Below are 19,196 nucleotides of genomic sequence, written 5' to 3' on the forward strand. Positions count from 1 at the left end.
ATAACTGGGCTGAAGTCACACAGGGAATGATTAGGAAACAGAGGTGGGAAGACAGATCCCTTTGACTTTCCTCCCCTTTGCTTTCTTCCATTAAGTGCTCATTGCAAGCAGCTTCCTAAAAGTGCTGCAGCCATCATTCTGTTCCTGACCAGAGAGGGATGTCTTTGTCATCTACAAACTAAGATGTCTCATGGAAAAAAATAATTTTGGTTTCTTGATTCTGCATATCCTATTTCCTAAAGATGATTTTCAAGAAAGCATGATGATGGACTAGAAGGGTAGGAAAGGGAAGTGCGGTGGTCATGATTTTTCCTTGAGTCTGTAGATTTCGGCTCACTACAGTAACGGTATGTTGAGTATGGGTATGAGCATCCATGTAAACCAGGCACTGTCAGAGAGACAGAGCTAAACAAGAGCAGTCATTGCCTAGTGAATTCTAGCGTGGAGCACAATATAGGCACAGAGTTTAAGACAAAATAAAAGAAGAGGCTTAAGAAAGGCATGGCATGACATGGGAATAAAGTGGGAAAAACAGCATATATCTAGTTTCTATAAATGGAAGGCTATAGAAGTACTTGGAGAGTCTTCTTGCAAGAGATGGCATTTGGAATGGATTTTAGAGAATGAGTGGTTTTTCCACAGGCATAGACGGGGAGAATAGTTTTCCAACAGATGGAAACTTGGGGATAGGAAAAGGAAGGACGTGTTTAACGAACAGCAAGAGGCCCAATTTAGACAGAGCACCAAATGCTTATTGAAAAGAAATAGAAGGCTGGCTTGGGTTAAACCACAGCAGGTATGGAAGCTCAGGGGTCCATAAATGGGACTCATCTCCAAAGAGAATAGCTGAAATCCCTGAGGGAAAAGTAGAGCACAGAAAAGAGCTGAGCAGATGGCAGCTTCAGGTGTGCCTATGCTTAAAGGGAGGTCGAGTAGTTAGAGGATCCAGGAAAGAGCCTACATTGAAGAGGAAGGAGGACATCTTACTAAACTGAGATTCTCAATGGCAGGACTGCTGGGGCCCCACTTAGTTTTGTGACCCAGCACTTATCCCTGTGTTGAGCGCAGATCACAGGACACCAAATAAGTCTTAATAACAGATGCAGGCCATGTGAAAGAGAGAAGAGAACAGGCTAGATCCAGGCAGTCAAGAGAGCACAGAAATTCAAGAAGGATGGAGTATAAATGGAATCAAATGCTGCAGAGTGGGCAAGAAGGATGAGGCTTGCAAAGAGGATGATGAATTGGGCAGTGAGCTGCCCAACTACCAGTAGCCACTGGGAAGACAGATTCAGGATTTATTGCTTTGAGTACAGAGGCTGGATGGCAAAGAGTTAAGGAGTAAGCAGTGGAGGGAGGAAGGAAGGCTGAACAGCATGTAGCAACAGCTTAAATGAATTTGGCACCTCTACTTTGAGCGCTGAATATTCTTTTTGAAGTCCATGATGGAATATAATTGAACTGGGTCAAATAGATATAATTAAGCTGGGTCAAAATACAATACAAAATTAGATACATCTGTCCTTAGGTTTTCCAGTTGTGTAGCTCTGATGTAAATTCTTGTTTGACCATTGCAGTGAGTTCTACACTTTAAGCTCACATTTCTACACAACCACTTAACATCTTTTTCATTGTTGTTTTTTCATCCTACTGTTTTTTTGTTTTTTTTTTCTTTTTCTCTCTCCACCTCCTTGTCGCGTCTCCATTTCCTCTTTGAAGGCTGGGAAACAGGATTGGCGGGGGGAATAAAATGCTACCTAGGTTTTCATGAGTGATGGTTTTAGGGACAGTGTATTGGAAGATGTGTGCCAGAAGGTCTGCTCATAACTGGTCAATCAGATCCACCCATTAGGGCACCAAAAGCAGGCAGCAGACGTGAACCTTGCAGTGAAGTATTCCAGTGATTCCCAGACCGAAATGATCACTAGAAACATCTGGTTAACCTTCTTTTAATGTAGTTGTCAGAGCCTTACCCCAAAATTTTGATTCAGTGGTCTATTCCCAAGAATATGCTTTTTCCTGCATTTCCCAGGTGCTTCTGATGATCAGCCAGTTTGGGAACCACATTTAACTAACATCCAAGGGAGGCACTAGCCCACCCTAGTGTTTGGGACAGGGGAGCTGGCCAAACAACCTTTCGAGTTCCAAAATCCAACGCTGAGGTGTTTCATGGTGGTATTATTCATAATAGCCAAAAAGTAGAAACAACTCTAATGCCCAAGAACTCATGAATGGCAAATAAAATGTGTATCAATTCAATATTGTTGAGCAATAAAAAGAAATGAGGTACTGATTACATGGATAAACCTTGAAACATTATGCTAAGTGAAAGAAGCCAGTCACAAAAAGACACATATTGTATGATTCCATTGATATGAATTGCCTAGAATAGGCAAATCTATAGAGTTAGAAGCTTGGTTAGTGGTTGTCTAGGTGGGGGGCATAGGGGGTTGAGGAGAAATAGGGAACAATTGCTAATGGGCATAAAGTTTTTTGAGAGATAAAGAAAATGTCCTAAAACTCATTATGGTGATGGTTGCGCAACACTGGCAATATACTAAAAATCATTGAATTGTACACTTTAAATGGGTGGATTGTATGGAATGTGAATTATATCCAATAAAGCTGTTATTTTAAAAAAAAATTCCTTTGGAAAATCCAATTTCTTGCTTCTAGTTAATGCTAACACCTTTCCACTTGCCCAGACTAGACAACTTCTCTTCTTTGCCTGATTATTCCACTTTTTAAAATTTATTTTCATTTCATTTGTTTTCACTGAAGCATAATTTGCATGCACTGAAATACACAGATCTTAAGTGTAGTTTTCAATCAGTTTTGATAAATGCCACACCCTGTCAAGAAACAGGATATTTCTATCACTCCAGAAAGTTCCAGTATGACCCTTCTCAGTCAACCCACCACCTCCCACTCACAACCCTGCAGAAACAACTACTGATCAGGTCAGATTTCTATCTCAAAGATTAATTTAGCTAATCTGTAAGTTATTGAACTTCATATAAATGGAATCGTGCAGTATGTGCTTTTTGTATCTTTTTGTCACTCAACGTTATGTTTTCAAGATTCAACCGTGCTGTGACATGTACCAGTAGTTTCATCCCCTTTCTGCTGAGTACTCCTCTGTTGTATAACAGTTTGTGTATTCATTCTCCTGTTGATGAACACCTGGGCTGTTTTCTGGTTTTGGCTGCTGTGAGTAATCCTGCTGTGAACATTCTTGTAGAATCTTTGTGGACATCATTCCTCTTGGAGAAATACCTAAGAGTGAAATTTCTGGGTCACAGGATAGTTATATGTAACTTTTCCAAATGGGATGTACAATTTTACATTCCTACCAGCAATATGGGGAGCTCCAAGTGTTCCACATCTTCTCCAGCATTTAGTATTGTCGATCTTTTTCCTTTTAGCTGTTCTGGTGGTTGTGGGATGGTGTCTCATTGTAGTTTTAATTTGCATTTCCATGATAACCGATAATGTTGAACACTTTCCACGTGCTTATTGGATATTTGCTTATCATTCTTTGGAAATGTAGTCTACTCAAGTCTTGGACCCATCTTTTATTAGGTTGTTTTTTCTTTGCATTACTAAGTTGTAGAAGTTCCTTACTGTATTCTAAATACCTGTCTTTTGTGACATATAGCTTGCAAATATTTTCACTCAGTCAGTGGCTTGCCTATTTATTTTCTTAATGATGTCTTTTCACAAACAGAAGTTTTAAATTTTGATAAAGTGCAATTTATCATTTTTTTTCTTTTAAACTAAGTCCATAGTATATTCTCTTTAAGAAATCCTGGACCATCCCAAGGTCATAAAGATATTCTACTATATTTCCTTCTGGAAGTTTTACAATTTTAAGCTTTACATCTAGGTCAGTGACCGATCCTGAACTAACTTTTGTACATATTGTGAAAGAAGTGTTGGGTTTATTTTTTGTGTGTAATATAAAATTGTTCTAACACAAGTGAATTGCTTTAATGCCCTTATCAGTTAGCTGTAATATGTATGGGGCTACTTCTGGACCTGCTATTCTCTCCCATTGCTTTATTGATCTTTTTCACCAATTAATACCAAAATATAACAAATAAGAAGTCTTAAAGTCAAGAAGAGTAAGTCCTTCAACTTTCTTGTTCTTTTTCAAGATTGTTTGACTATTCTAGCTCCTTTACACTTCTAAATAAATTTTATAATCAGCTTTCAATTTCTACAAAAAATCTTGCTGGGATATTGGTTATAATTACATTAAATCTATAAATCAATTTGGGGAGAATTGGCGTCTAAACAATATTGATTCTTCCTATCTATGAATATGGTATATCTTTCCACTTATTTAGATTTTTTTTTTTATTTTGCTGAGCAATATTTTATAGTTTCTTGAAGTCTTGGACATCTTTTGCTAAATATATCCCCAGGTGTTTCATATTTTGACGATAACAGCTTTTTTTATGCTTAATGTTTGCATGGTACGTTTCCCCACCCTATCTGTGCCTTCATGTTTATAGTGTTTCTTGTAAACAACACTTAATTGGCTCTAGCTTTTTCATCCAAGCTGATAATATCTACCTTTTCATTGGAGTGTTTAGTCTATTTACATTTGATGTTGTAGGTACATTAATTAATGTTTGTATTGGAGTTGATTTCCATTTGTGACATTTGCCTTTTGTTTCTCTCTTAATATTGCCCTGCCTTTTGATTAAATCAAATAATTTTTGGTATTTTCTTTTGTCTTTTCTGTTGACTTTTTAGTTATGCCTCTTACTGCTTACTTTAGAGATTGTAATATACATCTTTAATTTATTGCAATCTATCTTCAAAATGTATTCTTTACTCCATGAAGAATTTAAGAACCTATCACAGTGTACTTCCAGTCACCACCCTTTCACCTTTGTGCTCTTGTTGTTATATGTTTTGCTTCTACATATGCTATAAGCTCCTCATTGCAATGTGTTGGGCTTTTTTTATTTTAAACTCTCAGTAGTCTTTTAAATGTGTGCTTGTGTGTGTGATTTCAATAGATCTTTTATATTTACTTGTTCTGGTGTTCTCCATTCCTTTTTATATAACTAGGTCTCTTTGGTATCATTTTACTTCAGTCTGAAGAACGTCTTTGTGGAGAAGATTTGTATGGTGTCATATGTTTCTATCGTTATGTGTCTTATCCAGTGTTCAGCGCAGGGCTGGGGATGTAGTATTAGCTTAGGAACTTTGATTTCTTTTCACTGATGCTAATTCGGTAACTATATGCAGAGCATCTCCTCCATTGTAGTGTGAGGCAGGGCTAGCAGAAGTGGGGATGGGGTCTTAGTAGGGCAGGGAGGCATGGAGAGATGACATAGGGTGCATAAATATAGGAACATTAGAAGAAGATGACCTCTTCTTCAAGGAGTATATAAATTTTATCGAGGAGATAAGATGCAAGAACATTGAAGAGACATTAGTACAGGTAACAGAGAAGAAGTCTGTAATAGTTAGAACAGAGAGCAAATGATGGGCTAGCCAGAAAACGTACAGGTTCTAGGCTGGGCTGAAGACATGTTTCTTAGAAGACAGTAACTGAGAAATGGTTTTCTTATAAGACACACTCACCTTTATGAGTATAATAGGAATGCTAAGAACAATAACTGTGGGGGTGGGGGAGTTGAGAAGGAAATTCTAACGCCTCCAAACCATTGTACTTTCAGAAAGGTTATAAATATCTTGACCTATTAGTGCTATAGGCTCCTACTCTTTAAAACAAGGCGAGTGTCAGATTAGCCAATCATCTGGGATTTTTTATTGACACAGACCACTTCTTGCCACTACTGACTCTTCTTTCACCTCTCGTTCTCTGGTACCCTCACATCTGCTAAGGCTGTTCATAGGAGGCTAGATAATCTTGAGAGAAGAAAGGAGGAAAATAAGATATATTTTTGGTCACTTTATAAATGAAACAAACAAACAAACAGAGCAGACTTGGGAAAGAATTTGTGCCGACTCAGGGATCCATTCACAATGATTCCTTAAATTTCTAGCACTTTTGCTTTTTAAGTGCTTTTCATCTGTGTCAACATCGTTATAATCCTACAGGTCATAGTCCCCACAGGACCATACAGAGAGGAGACAGGGCTCTTGTTAGCTTCCCTCCTTTCACCAAGAATTAGTCTGAGGCCCAGAGAGATTAATTGGTTTGCCCTGAGGTCTAATATACAGTCAGTGTCAAAAGCGGCAGTAGGACCTGGGTTTCCAAAAACTCCATCCTTCCCCTCATGACATCACAGGGACCCCACTGCATGTGAGTGAAGTAGACAAGCCTTCAAGTACTTTTACCCTCCCTGCTCTTTGCAGTCTCTCATCTGATTGTTCCATGGGAAAGCGTTCTGGGCTCTGGCATAGGATGACTAATATTCCTGTACAAATAAATATGTCAGCCCAGTCACACTTACGTTTTCTAATGGACCATTGCAATTTTATGTTGTTTCTGTAAGCAGTTAGGATTCTGCTATAAATCATTACCATTTTACATCCCCAAATGTTAATAGTAGATATTTATGTTTCTTAGTTTATCCTGAAGGGGAGAAGGATGGAGAAGGGAGGAAGCGGGTGGGGAAGAAGAGCTATAGATTTAGTCTATGGCTTTGGCAAATCCTTTTTGGTGTACCTTTCTTCAGTGTTTATACCACAGCTGGGAGGGTGCAGATAGGAATATATCCTATTGAGGAAATGCCAGGGCTTCCTTCAAAGCCAAAGACAGCCCCAAATAAATCGTGTCTTCTACTCACATTGTCTTTGGTTGATTGTTTGATTTCCTGTCGGATTTTCCATACAGTCCTAAATAGGTTGTTAGGAGAAGGTATGTGTCCTCCTGATGCTTGTGAAGACAGAGTGGGTCCTCGGCTGATTTACAAAGATAAGAACACTTTGATTTGACAGCCCTGCTCTGGTTTGAGCCCTGTTGTCGTGCCCTGGGGGATGTCCACAAAGATGTTCCCTCCTAATAACAAAGCACATAGCCACCTTCCTCTCCATCCACCGTGGAATGCCAAGCATTCTGTTTTCAGTAAATACCATAGTCCTTCACAGTGAAACCTCCACCTGACCTGCTGACATCAAAATGCTGACAGTGAATACCCACTGGCACTAACAACTTGAGCCAAAGGAGGATGAATAGATTCCCTGTAAACAAAATGATTGCTGTTTAACTATCTTAATTGATAAGAGGGAATTTTTTCCATCAAAAAATTCTAGGCACTTGGAATTCAGCAAGTTCTCGACAAGAGTTGTATGTATTCAGTGTCACAGTGCATATGATACATTTTCATGTTTTCCACAGTCGCAAGTCCAGAACAGCGTTTAAATCATTGCCCAGGGAATGGCCTCCATAGGCTCATTCCAGGGCTCCTAGAAGTGTTGGTTTCTGAAATTGCCTGTGTAAATCACAGGGATTTTTTTTTTAACAGCTTCATTGTTAGACAGAATCAGACCAGCTTTATGTAACCATTCTCCTCCATTTTGATGAAATAATTGGTGATGATTGGAAGTTTAGAATGAGATTCTTAGAAGAATTCACTGATACCAAAGAATTCTCTCGCTGCTACTGGAGCTAAGGACCTATTTCCATCAGTAATATTATTGGTGTGCATATGTGTGTGTGGACCTTTGACTAAAGTTCAATCTTTGTGTTAAAAATAGAAAAACAAAACCCATAATTCAGAGTTTCTGTTCACTCAGCAAATGTTTTAGGAAGTTGCTGATAAATATAGTAACCTTTTCAATCATTAATTCTTCAAGGTCTTTTTTCAAGATCACTGTCCTTGACATCTGAAGGCACAATAAATATTAAAAACATGGCTACCAACTGAATCTTAATACAGAGAATACCAAAAGTATAGACCCCAAAGCCTCTTAAGGAATATTCCAGACACTAAAATAAGAGCTTTAGGATCAGGAGGCTAAACATAAGTGCAATTTTTCACTCAACAAATATCTTATTAGTGTGTTAGCTACACTGAGGAGACATTGAGGCCATAGGTAAATGATGGGTGATTTAAACAAGTGTTAATGAAGGTGTGGATAGCCAATTTGATTGTAGGCAAATGCATATATCTTCATGGTGAGAGATGTAACGGTATAAAAGCCGTTTAGGGAGAAGAGACAGAGGAGAGGCTCTGGAAGTAATAGGATCGTCATTTCTTTTGCTGCTTCCCAACACTCACGTTCTTCACAACCTGGTCAGTTTCTTCATTTCTTTATTGATTCATGACATATCTATTGAATGTCTCCATTGGGTAAAGCATATGGGGCCACTGAGGACAAGAATACAGACCCTGTCTCCAAAAATCTCAGAATTCAAAGACAAGCAGAAAAACTATCACAAAACATAGTGTGAGAAATACATTTAAGTCATTCACGCAACTATTGAGTCAGCAAATTTTTCTTGAGCATCTACTATATGCCAGGCACTGTGCTAGGTCCTGGAGATAGAATGTAAATGAAATAAACAAGGCCAGAGTCCTACAGTCTAATGGATCAGATTCTCATTAATTAGTCCTGACTGTGTGATCATTTAGCTGAGAGGTCAAAGTAGGATGAATCATGAACTTCCATAAGCATATGGGCCAATGCCAGATGTCACTTAGGGTTACACAGTCATTTTCCCATTTGAAAAAAGAAACAGACAGATGTGGGCTTCTCCCAGGCAGCACTCTCCACCTTGGAAGTTGATGGCACCAGTGATTTGAGTCTCCTGAGAATCTCACAGCTCCCTGGCCCAGAAGGCAGTTACCATGCTGCCAGCACCAAAGACTTAATCTTTAGCTGGAAGGAGAGGTGACTTCAGTTCCGTGATGGAAGAAGGAGGAAAAAATAGTGTATGTAATAAGACTAACAAATTATGGAAGAAAATGAGCCAACACATTTCTAAGTCGGGATGAAAGAAGGAATGATGGATTGAATTTCTCCCACCCCACCCCTGCTATGTGGGGCCACAAGAGAAACATTTCAAATAAGACACTAGGATATCTGCCAAAAGATACATTTTCCCAGGGACGGAGGCTCAGGACTGAGGGTCTTGTTTCACAGATCCTTCCAGTTGCCAGGAGAGAGTTACTGTGTGATAGAAGCTATTCACCACAGCCCCCAACTCGACCGCCTCTGGGAAAGAAGTGACACCACCCCCACGTTACTCGTCCAACTCTGTGGTCACATAAATGTCAGTGTTGATTTGTATCAGAAAGTGTCACTTCACCTGGGATGGAGAGAGACGCTCGCCTATCTATGGCCTGTACCACTTTTAGTCCACTCTATCGGAAACTATCTTATTTTTGAAGCACTTAAGGAAGACCTCTATTTTTAAAAACTGACTTTGAAATCTTTCTCCTTTTGTGTTTACATAATCATCAAAAGGATGAGTTTTTGGGTTTGTTTTTCCAGCACTCCTCTTCTAGCCCACTTAGCTGTAATTCTGTTTTGTCTAAAACTTATCAAGTGGTGACTTGCTAAGGTGGAGCCCTGTGACAGCCAAGGTTAGGTGGCTTCCCTTTTCTGGTGCCTTCTTCTTCGCATACGACTTTATATTATATTCAAACAGACTTACCCCTCAGAATCTTGGCCACAGGCTCTTTTTCTTTTCCTCCTCTTCAAATATATCTCTCTCTAGGAAATTCTCTTTGTTTAGTTTGTGATTTTTCAGTACGCTCATCAAAGGGCGAAAGGATTTGAGTGAATGAGTTTTTGATTTTTCTTTGTTTTCTAGGATCTTTTCTTTGCATGTTTGTCATATATTCTCTTCCTTGACTTTCTTCTTACTCGGAAATTGCCAGCATTACCCTGGAATTCTGTTCCATTGAAATGCTTTCCTCAATTACAGGCTTCCTAGCTTGTGGGGTTTTAGGTTTCTGTTTAAGATACCCATATCGCTTTGAGAAAAGTTTGAGTAAACAGGAAAATATGAAAAATAAAGTGGTTAATATTGTGAATAACATTGTACCTGAAAAAACTTACCAAGTGTTTGTGAGAAACAGTAGAAGTGTAGAAAAGGAGGGGTTTCTTTTTCCCCTTTTCTTCCCAGGCTCAATTCTGTCCTCTAACCTGGCGGGTCCCTTTCCTCCTCCAGGCCCAGCCTTGCCTTCACCAGCTGCCAAGCCTTCTGCATGCCCTTCATGGATGCACCCCCTTCGCCTTCCATCTGCCCAGCTCAAGTCCCATCCCTGTGTTAAGTGATTTCCACTCATCCCAGACCACACTCATCTTTTCCTTCTCTGAACCCTGGTGCACATGAACTATAGTCCGTCATCCTTCCTTAGTTGAAATCCATCTCATTCCTAGAAGGTATAGTTTGCAAAGTTTCTGGATGATCTGTGAGGGCCTCTGATTTTTTTCTAAAGAGAATTACCATACGCTGATGAATTTTACCCTTCATTTCCCAGGTAACTCTACTCATTTCTTTGGTCTTAGCAGGACTGGGAAATAAAATGGTCTAAAAGTCCCCATGGGCATCATTTCTCAAGGGTCTGGCCTTGGATTGGTGTAGGTCACTGAAGCAGGAGCAGTTAAGTCTGGCCCAATCCCTCCTCTGATGCTCAGTATCTCTGAAGGCCAGTCAGCATGGTCAGTGCCTCACTTAGGTATCACCTATCTTTTGAATTCTGTCTTTTCTACCCCAGAGTAAAACTAATGGATTACTACTTTTCACAGGATCAATCTTTTGTGCTCCTACCAAGGTTAGTCAAAACTGGAATTTGATTTGGGAAGTGTTAAACCAGGCATAACTCTAGCCTACCCTTTCACTAGTGAGGTCTGCTGAGAGAATGCAGTACCTTTGGACTTGGATTTTTGAAAGCAGATTTTGAAGAGGTGATATATACTCCCTTTCTCCGTTAGCAGTGCCTTTGTTTTAGATGGAGACTAGCCTTCTTACCAGCCCAGGCAAGTAGCCTATTGTACAGGTATTGTGAGACAAATAAAGCCCACTCCTTACCACCACTCAACTTCCACCCACCAACTGCCCTGAAATGCTCCTGGGAACAAGAACATTCCTATATGGGCTATAGGAATGTAATCAAGTGGGAATTCACCCAGGAGCTAAGGGGATGCTTCTGAGACTGTTAGGATACATTCTTCATTTATGTAAGCTTAAATGTGTCACTTATTTTTGTGCGTAACATTCACAGTCAAGACCAAAGATGAGCAGTACAGGTGTTTTTAAATGGACTCCCTGCACTTCTTGAGTTCATGTTCAAAGAGAAGTCACAATGACTTCTATATATCATTGTGTTCCAGAAAGATACATCTCTGTCATGGCTAATTAATTACCTAATATTTTAAGCTTTTTTAAATATGGAAATTTAAGGGGGATGGTTTTTCTATACTCAGATTCACAGATTTTCAGTCATAACAGAAATATACAGTAGCTTCTCCTGTTAAAAGTGGACTCAAAAAGACAATGTTTATTTCTTCTATCACCCAGTACATCAACTTGGCACATAGTAGGTGTGCAAAAAATATGTTCTACACAAATAAGTAAAGGATTGCCTACAGTGATCCCAACATGCTTGGTTTAATGTGTGTAGAAAAGTTGGTGACTGTGTGAACCGATTAATGGGCAAAAGTTGTGTTAGTTTTCACTTCCTAGCAGCTTAGCGTGTTAAAGAGTAAATACTAAACCTGCAGGAATAAAATAGCTTTGTCTAGCAGGTAGAACTGAATGCCAATCCTCTTCCCAAGCTGCTCGTAAACACAAACCCTCTGTGTCTTTTGGTTTCCCTTCTTAGATGCCCAGCCCACAGAAGGAGAGAGGGAAATATGGAACCAGATCAGCGCCGTCCTCCAGGATTCCGAGAGCATCCTCGCAGACCTACAGGCTTACAAGGGCGCGGGGCCAGAGATCCGAGACGTATGCCAATGATAATACTGAGCTGACAACACCCTTGGATGAGAAGGGAAACCCACACATGCACGCACACAGCAAGATTAAGTAATAGCCCTAGTATTATTTCCTAGAGTAGTAGGAAGAACGTGGAGGGTAACGTGTCTTTAAATAAATATATGGATTACCGTTTTTATCCTAATACATTAATCTGAGCATGCAGTGCTGTAGACCATGTAAAACATTAGCCATTCTCTCCACAGACGTATATTTGATATCACAGGACTCACATTTAAAAATAATTTGTCAGTATATTACTTCATTTAAGGGAAACGTACATATAAAGTATGAACAACAGTTGGAATATGAGTCATGAGATCTGGGTTTACTGAATTTTCCAACATTTTGTAATAATTTTGGCAGGTTCCGCCTGTATCACAAATAACAGCCATAAACTATTTTGCTTTAAGTAGCCTGCAGGTCTGCCATCTTGAAATGACTTATGAGATTGAAAAAATAAATGCATGAAAAGCAAAAGAAAAAAGGAACTGTCAGTGTGGCTTTTGAGACTTAATGCCTTAAAGGCAAGAAACTTCACAGTCCTTTTATTTGAAATAGTCTAGTTTTGTGGAAGTATCAACACATGCACACATGCGCACACGCACACACCCTGCTGCCACTACCATCGTCCTTCTCAAAAAAACACCGTTAATATCAAAATCCTCAAGCTGCTGAAATCAACAAAACAGCATTTCTAACAAAGTAGTAGCCTATTGAGAAGTTGTTTTTGTACTTAGGGGTCACCATTGGTAATTTAGGTAACATCGCAGACTGGCAAGAATGTAATATACATTAGAGAGACAAGAAAATATCCTCAGAATCTGTGCTTCCTAATGAGCCCTGGCTCTGCTTTAGAAGAATCAAATGGTGGGGGAGGAGGGCTGAATTGCTTCCAATTAGATGTGCATTTTTTTTTCATTTAAGATAAGAGAAACAAGTAAGATGACACGGGATCTAATTGTAGAGTCCTTTGCATTATGTTCAAGTACTAAAATCTCCATTCTAATTGAGCATGTTGGAGGACAGTCCGACGAACTGATGTCAATTTAAGAAATACACATTAGCAAAGTACATCAGAAATTGCATTTTTTTAACTAAAATCCTTTCTCAATCTTATGGCATTTTGATGTGGAGCTTATTTTTTTTAAACAATTCTATCATGTTTTTGTAGGCAATTCAAAATCCCAATGATATTCAACTTCAAGAAAAAGCTTGGAATGCAGTGTGTCCTCTGGTCGTGAGGCTAAAAAGATTTTATGAGTTTTCAATAAGGTTAGGTGAGTATGTGTTTACAGTTTTCGTGTCCTGTGTATCAAGTTCCATTATGGCATTTGAGAAAGTAGCGGGAAGAGCTCAGTGCATTGGAAAATGTCCTACATCCATCCAGGGTGTCTTATAAGAGGCATTCATGGACAACAACACCTAACATTTTCATTTCTTTCAATCCACTTCAAAGTCTCTTCTCCTGAAGTTATTGGCACAGTTAAGGTGTCTCTAATGGTGGGTGTCACTTTGGTCTTTTAAGTCCGACTCTTAACAGTTTTGCTGTGGTCTGAGCACATTTCTGAGAGATAGAGAAGCTGGAAGACACAGGTTACCTGCTAACCCAAAAATAACTTGGTTGGCTAGAGTCATGTGAGAAATGTAATACAGTAAAATACAAGAAAAACAAACATAACGTGCTGTCCTTAAGCTTTAGAAAAATAAAAACAAACAAACAAAAAAACCCTGTACAGGTATAAGGTGACTTTGTAGAAGCAAGAGTAAAGTCCAGTCTGGTTGACAGTAGGCTCAGTGTATGCACCATGATGATATAACCATTCCTCCCATCAGTAAAGCCATCTGAGGTTTCATTAGTTAATATAATATATCTGGAATGATGAAGGGGGTAGTAATGTTCTACTCTACTTTTGCCATTAATGGATGCCACATTTTAAGCGAAATAGAGAAATTGAAATACTTTAGGAGCGTAATAACCATGGTGTTAAGAAAACTTGAAGCTGAGACCCAAAGGGAGTAGTTGAATGAACTGAACCAGTTTTTCAAGAAGAGAGCTCTTCTGAAGACTCTCGAGTTGAAGAGAGATTAACTTCTCTGTTTCCTCAAAGTGTATGTCCAAACCCAATGAACCAGAATCCTGAGGAGCTAAGTTTAAGCTCAACAGAAGGAAAAAGATCCATCTGACAGAGCAGGTCAAGGTAGAACTAGCTGCCTCAGAAGACAGTGCATTTCCATAGATGGAAAAGGCTAGAGATGCCCTTGTAAAGATGCTGTGAAAGACATTTAAGGACCATAGAGCAGGTGCTGGCAAACTTTTCTATTAAGAGCCAGATGATAAATATTTTAGGCTTGTGGGCCACCCTGTCTTTGTTGCAACTACTCAACTCTGCCGTTATAGCACAGTAGTAGCTTTAGTCAATACATAAAGGAATGAGTGTAGCTATGTTTTAGTAAAAATTTACTTGCAAAAATTGACAGTGGGCCATAGTTTGCCAACCGCTGCTCTAGAGGGTTGGTTAAATGACTCAGTGCTATTAGGAATATATTGAAGGAAAAGCGGGAGGGAATGTTTAGAAACAGACAAGAGGGAGTAATGAGACTGTTTCAAGGACAATAATGGAGGTAGGTCTAGCAGTGGGTTTGTAGAAAAATATTCTTGGGATTAGGTTAGAGTATAGATGCAGAGAAGAGATAGAATGGGCCCAGAAGTCTTCCCCTGCAAAACAGGTTATCTAACCCGTGTGTTCACAACTGCCTCATCTCATCCTGGATCATGAATGGCTTTCTCATGCACTTGATCCAAAAACGTGTATATGTCACTCCTTCCCTGCAGAGACGCATATTGTGGTGAGCATTTGCATTCCTTGTGATAAAAGTGGTTTTCTAACAGGGTTAAGAATTGGGACTACCGAGCATGTGAGGTTCCAGCTGAGCTTTGGAGGACATTTACAAAACTGTGTGCCCCTGGGGGCCTTCTGCAGTGGAGCTAGCTTGTTTGGCCATGAAGGGCTCTGTCTTTTCCTCAGCCATAAGCAGCATATCTCACACAGTTATGGGGAAAGACAGTAGAGAAGAAAGACCCAAGAAAGTTATCTCTGAGAATGTCAACTGGTTCTAAGAATTGTGCTTTTTGAAGGATCTCTATGGGTCACCTCAAATATATTTTTATCCCTTTGACTTTCAGAAAAAGCTCTTCAGAGTTTATTAGAATCTCTGACCTGTCCACCCTACACGCCAACCCAACACCTGGAGCGGGAGCAAGCCCTGGCAAAGGAGTTTGCGGAAATTCTACATTTTACCCTTCGATTTGATGAGCTGAAGGTTAGGCCGCATATGCTTTGACAATTTAACAAACTTGAACTGGGTACCTACTGTGTGCATGTACTCTGCTAATGCTATAAGTGGGAGAATAAGGAGATGAGTAAAATGTCACTCCTTCCCTGCAGAGACGCATATTGTGGTGAGCATTTGCATTCCTTGTGATAAAAGTGATTTAAGATGGTGGTTTGTACTTGGAAATTCAAAATCTGCCAAAATACAATAAGAGAAAATCTTTTCAAGTCTCTGTTCCTCATTGAACGGATACACTTTGCCTGAAATCTAGCCTATAGCAAAACCAGGGCATATTTTAAAAGAATGAAGGTCTGAGTACTTATTTTTAACCAGAAGTTGCTTTGCCTTTTGTGTAACAAAGAGAAGTCTGGTATTTACAAAATCTACTGTCTAGTCTCCTAACGCCTATCCCTCATCTGATGCTGGAAGGTGACCTTTCCTCCTTCTGAATTTCAGATGAGGAACCCCGCTATTCAGAATGACTTCAGCTACTACAGAAGGACAATAAGTCGTAATCGCATCAACAACATGCATGTGAGTCCCTGGGTCTCCTAGGTCTATATACCCATCCTCCATATCTCTTTTGATTTCTGCATCTGAGGAGGACACAGGGAGAAGACAGAGTCTTTGTAATTCAATTTCCGGAGTTTGGGGATTCTGACCATCTCTTTATCAACTGCGTCTTTTCTTCTTATTTTCATCAGCTAGACATTGAGAATGAAGTCAATAATGAGATGGCCAATCGAATGTCCCTCTTCTATGCAGAAGCCACGCCAATGCTGAAAACCCTTAGCAATGCCACAATGCACTTTGTCTCCGAAGTAAGTTAAGTTGAACAACAAAGTGTTTTTTTCTTAGTTGCATGTAAAAGCTGCTAGCAAAGCTAACATATATTTGTGTCTCCCATTTAGAACAAAACTCTGCCAATAGAGAACACCACAGACTGCCTCAGTACAATGACAAGTGTTTGTAAAGTCATGCTGGAAACTCCGTAAGTTAAATCAGAGATGTACTCATGGTCAAGAGTTCGCCTAGACAGCGGCGAACTCATCTTAATATGAGGATGATAATGATGATGATTGTTAATATGATGATGATAATGACAATGATAACATCTACTATTTGGGTCAGGGCATTCAAATTTACATGTATATTGTCTGAGTTAATTTCATAAAGAGCTCTAGGTAATAGGTATATTTATCCCCATTTTGTAGCTGGAGAAACTGAGGTTCCGAAGGTTAACAGACTGGTTAACCTTCCCAAAGGTTGCTTAGCTTGTTAGGTGGCAGGATCAAGACTCAAATCAAAGATGCTGTAGAAGATGTGGAAAGACAAAATGGAAGATTGGGCTAAATGACTGAGTATTATTATCAATATATTGGAGAAGAGATTTGGGAGAAGTTTTAGAACCAAGAGTAGAAGTGGTAAGGCTGTTGCAAGAGTGATGGTGGACATCTCTCTCTCTCTCTCTCTCAGCAGTTTCTTTGTACTTACACTAGTTGCTAGATGTAAAAAATAGTTGAGGTTGTTGAGGATGAGGTAGCATGGTAATGAGGAAATCCACACTCAGATGTCAGGGTTTTCCTTATGTCTATAGCCCCTTCTGTGCCCATAGGCAAGTGGTCTGACCTGCCTTGGCCCTTGGTTTCCTCATCCGATGAAGTCCCCATAATGCCACCAACTTTGCAGAGTGTTTGGGAGGGCTAAATTTGTCAAGAGTGCCTGATAAAATTTGGCGGTCTTTTCAAATGTAAGATGACCTTAATTTCAAATATTTCACTTATACCAAAGCTAAGATTTATTCTAAGACACAAATAGTGATAATCTTCATTGTGGGGCCAATTCCTAATGAAATAGATGTTAAGAAAGTCTGTAGAATTGCCCTGAATTATCTGAATCACTGGGGACCCTGTCAATGTAAGTGAACGAAATTGAAACTCCACAAATACTCTCAGCCCAGTGAATGGTACATAATTTCTTTTAGGTATCTTTGCCAATCCAATTCAGGCTGCAGCCTGTGTCTTAACAAAAGAAGTTACTCTGACTGGGGAAATGATAGCTGCTCTTGTGGAAATGAGCCTGATTCTTTTTTCCATAATGAAGCCATTATTCTCTATAATCTTGGACAGCCAGAGGGACCTGCTATAAAATATTCAAGATTGATGGGTGGGGGAGTGATGTACGTGATGAGCTGGCCTATTGAAGGACAGAAGAGAAAAGAATTTACTGCCCTCTAATTTACCTTATTTTCACACTGAATTGCTGGTTGGATAGATTCAAGGAGAATTATCATCATGGGTTTCTTTAAGAACATATTAACCTGGTTGTTGCAGGTCTGGGATTGTTCTCAAGAGAGGATTGGAGGCGTCTAAGGTAGCCAGATGTGGAGCCAGAAATGTACGTGCTCTGGCAAGGAAGTAACGCCACTGCCATTTCTTCTCTCTTCCAGGGAGTACAGGAGTAGGTTTACGAGTGAAGAAACGCTGATGTTCTGCATGAGGGTGATGGTGGGGGTCATCATCCTCTACGACCACGTCCACCCTATGGGAGCTTTCTGCAAGACATCCAAGATTGACGTAAGAATAGTTACAAAATGCGCTTTCCAAATAAGAGTTTGTGAATGTTGCCAGACAGACCTTGCCCCTCTGCCTCTCTTTCCTCCATCCTCTACTAAGTGTGATCTCTCCAAGAGGCAAGCCCCATCATGGCAGCTCTCCTCATAACAGGAAGTCAGATCTTTTTTACATACATCCAACAAAACATGCAACCTCAAAATCATAGCAGGACCACGAGGTTGCTGATCACCTCAACCTGTAGAGCCAAGCAGGTCAACAGACACTTAGCTTCAAGCTGCCCCTTCAGTTTACCCAGTGTGCCATATAAATATATTTTTTTATATGTTATATGTGTCTTAATGTGGAAAACGTTGGGAGATACTGGATAACAAGACACCGTGGTCAAATTCCAAATGGCATTTCAGCTTCCTCTCCTCCCGCCCCTGCCAGTTGCTCCACCTGACTCCCATGGCTTTTGTTGTCACTGGAATGTGCTTGAGCCCTTTTCCCTGCCCAGAGTGCCCTCCCTCTTCTGTGATGGGTGGATTCCTTTAAGATGCTCCTCAAATGTCACCTCATCCAGCAGCACATCTTCTGTGCCCTGCATGGATCAGAGCCTTCTTTCTCTTCTGGCCCCCGAGCACTTACCATTTTGGATTTTCTGACTCCCTCACAGACTCCGAGTTTGTTGACAAGGCTAGAGACCATGATCTGTACTCTAATGTCTGTTGGCACTGTACTGCCTAGCACTGTACTTGGCACATAGAATGTGGCGTTCAATACATGCTCCATAGAGTTTTTGCTGAATGAATGAATATAATTGGAAAACAAATGATTTGGGAGTACAAGTGATTTCCTGCTGATTGCAAAATAAAGCACACCTCCTCTCAATCCAGCCTTTGCCTGCAACACCACCCAATAGTGTACACCATATGTTAATCTAAAGCCTTTTTTTCATTGTTTGTTTATTTTTTTATTGAGGTAACATTGGTTTATAACATTATATAAATCTCAGGTGTACATCATTATATTTCTATTTCTGTGTAGACTACATCATGTTCATGATTCAAAGACTAGTTATCTGTCACCATACATATGTGCCTTGTCACCCCTTTCACCCTCATTCCTCCCCCCTTCCCCTCTTACCAGCAATCTAATCTCTATGTGTTGTCATTGTTGTTGTTTTATCTTCTACTTATGAGTGAGATCATACAGTATTTGACTGCTCCATCTGACTATTTCACTTAGAATAATACCCTCAAGGTCCATCCATGTTGTTGCAAGATTTCATCTTTTTTTATAAGTGAGTAGTATTCCGTATATACCACATCTTCTTTATCCTTTCATCCATTAATGGGCACTTAGGTTGTTTCTAAATCTTGGCTATCGTG

General features: G+C 39.8%; 1 protein-coding gene across 6 annotated transcripts in view; it reads left to right on the forward strand.

The window, feature by feature from the left end:
- The window catches only part of CYRIA (CYFIP related Rac1 interactor A), a 100,718-nt gene that overhangs the window by 72,351 nt on the left and 9,171 nt on the right, over positions 1-19,196 (forward strand). For all 6 annotated transcript variants that reach the window (XR_006888645.1, XM_046661544.1, XM_046661547.1 and 3 more), the window contains 7 exons: positions 11,763-11,884; positions 13,089-13,194; positions 15,102-15,238; positions 15,707-15,784; positions 15,955-16,071; positions 16,162-16,241; positions 17,700-17,826. Coding sequence is in view for 5 of the 6 variants with exons in the window: in XM_046661544.1 (XP_046517500.1) it covers positions 11,763-11,884; positions 13,089-13,194; positions 15,102-15,238; positions 15,707-15,784; positions 15,955-16,071; positions 16,162-16,241; positions 17,700-17,826 (767 nt within the window). In the remaining variant the exon portion in view is untranslated. The remainder of the gene's footprint in view (positions 1-11,762; positions 11,885-13,088; positions 13,195-15,101; positions 15,239-15,706; positions 15,785-15,954; positions 16,072-16,161; positions 16,242-17,699; positions 17,827-19,196) is intronic.

This window comes from Equus quagga, chromosome 5, assembly GCF_021613505.1.
Source record: "Equus quagga isolate Etosha38 chromosome 5, UCLA_HA_Equagga_1.0, whole genome shotgun sequence".
In the NCBI taxonomy this organism is placed as follows: Eukaryota; Metazoa; Chordata; class Mammalia; order Perissodactyla; family Equidae; genus Equus; species Equus quagga.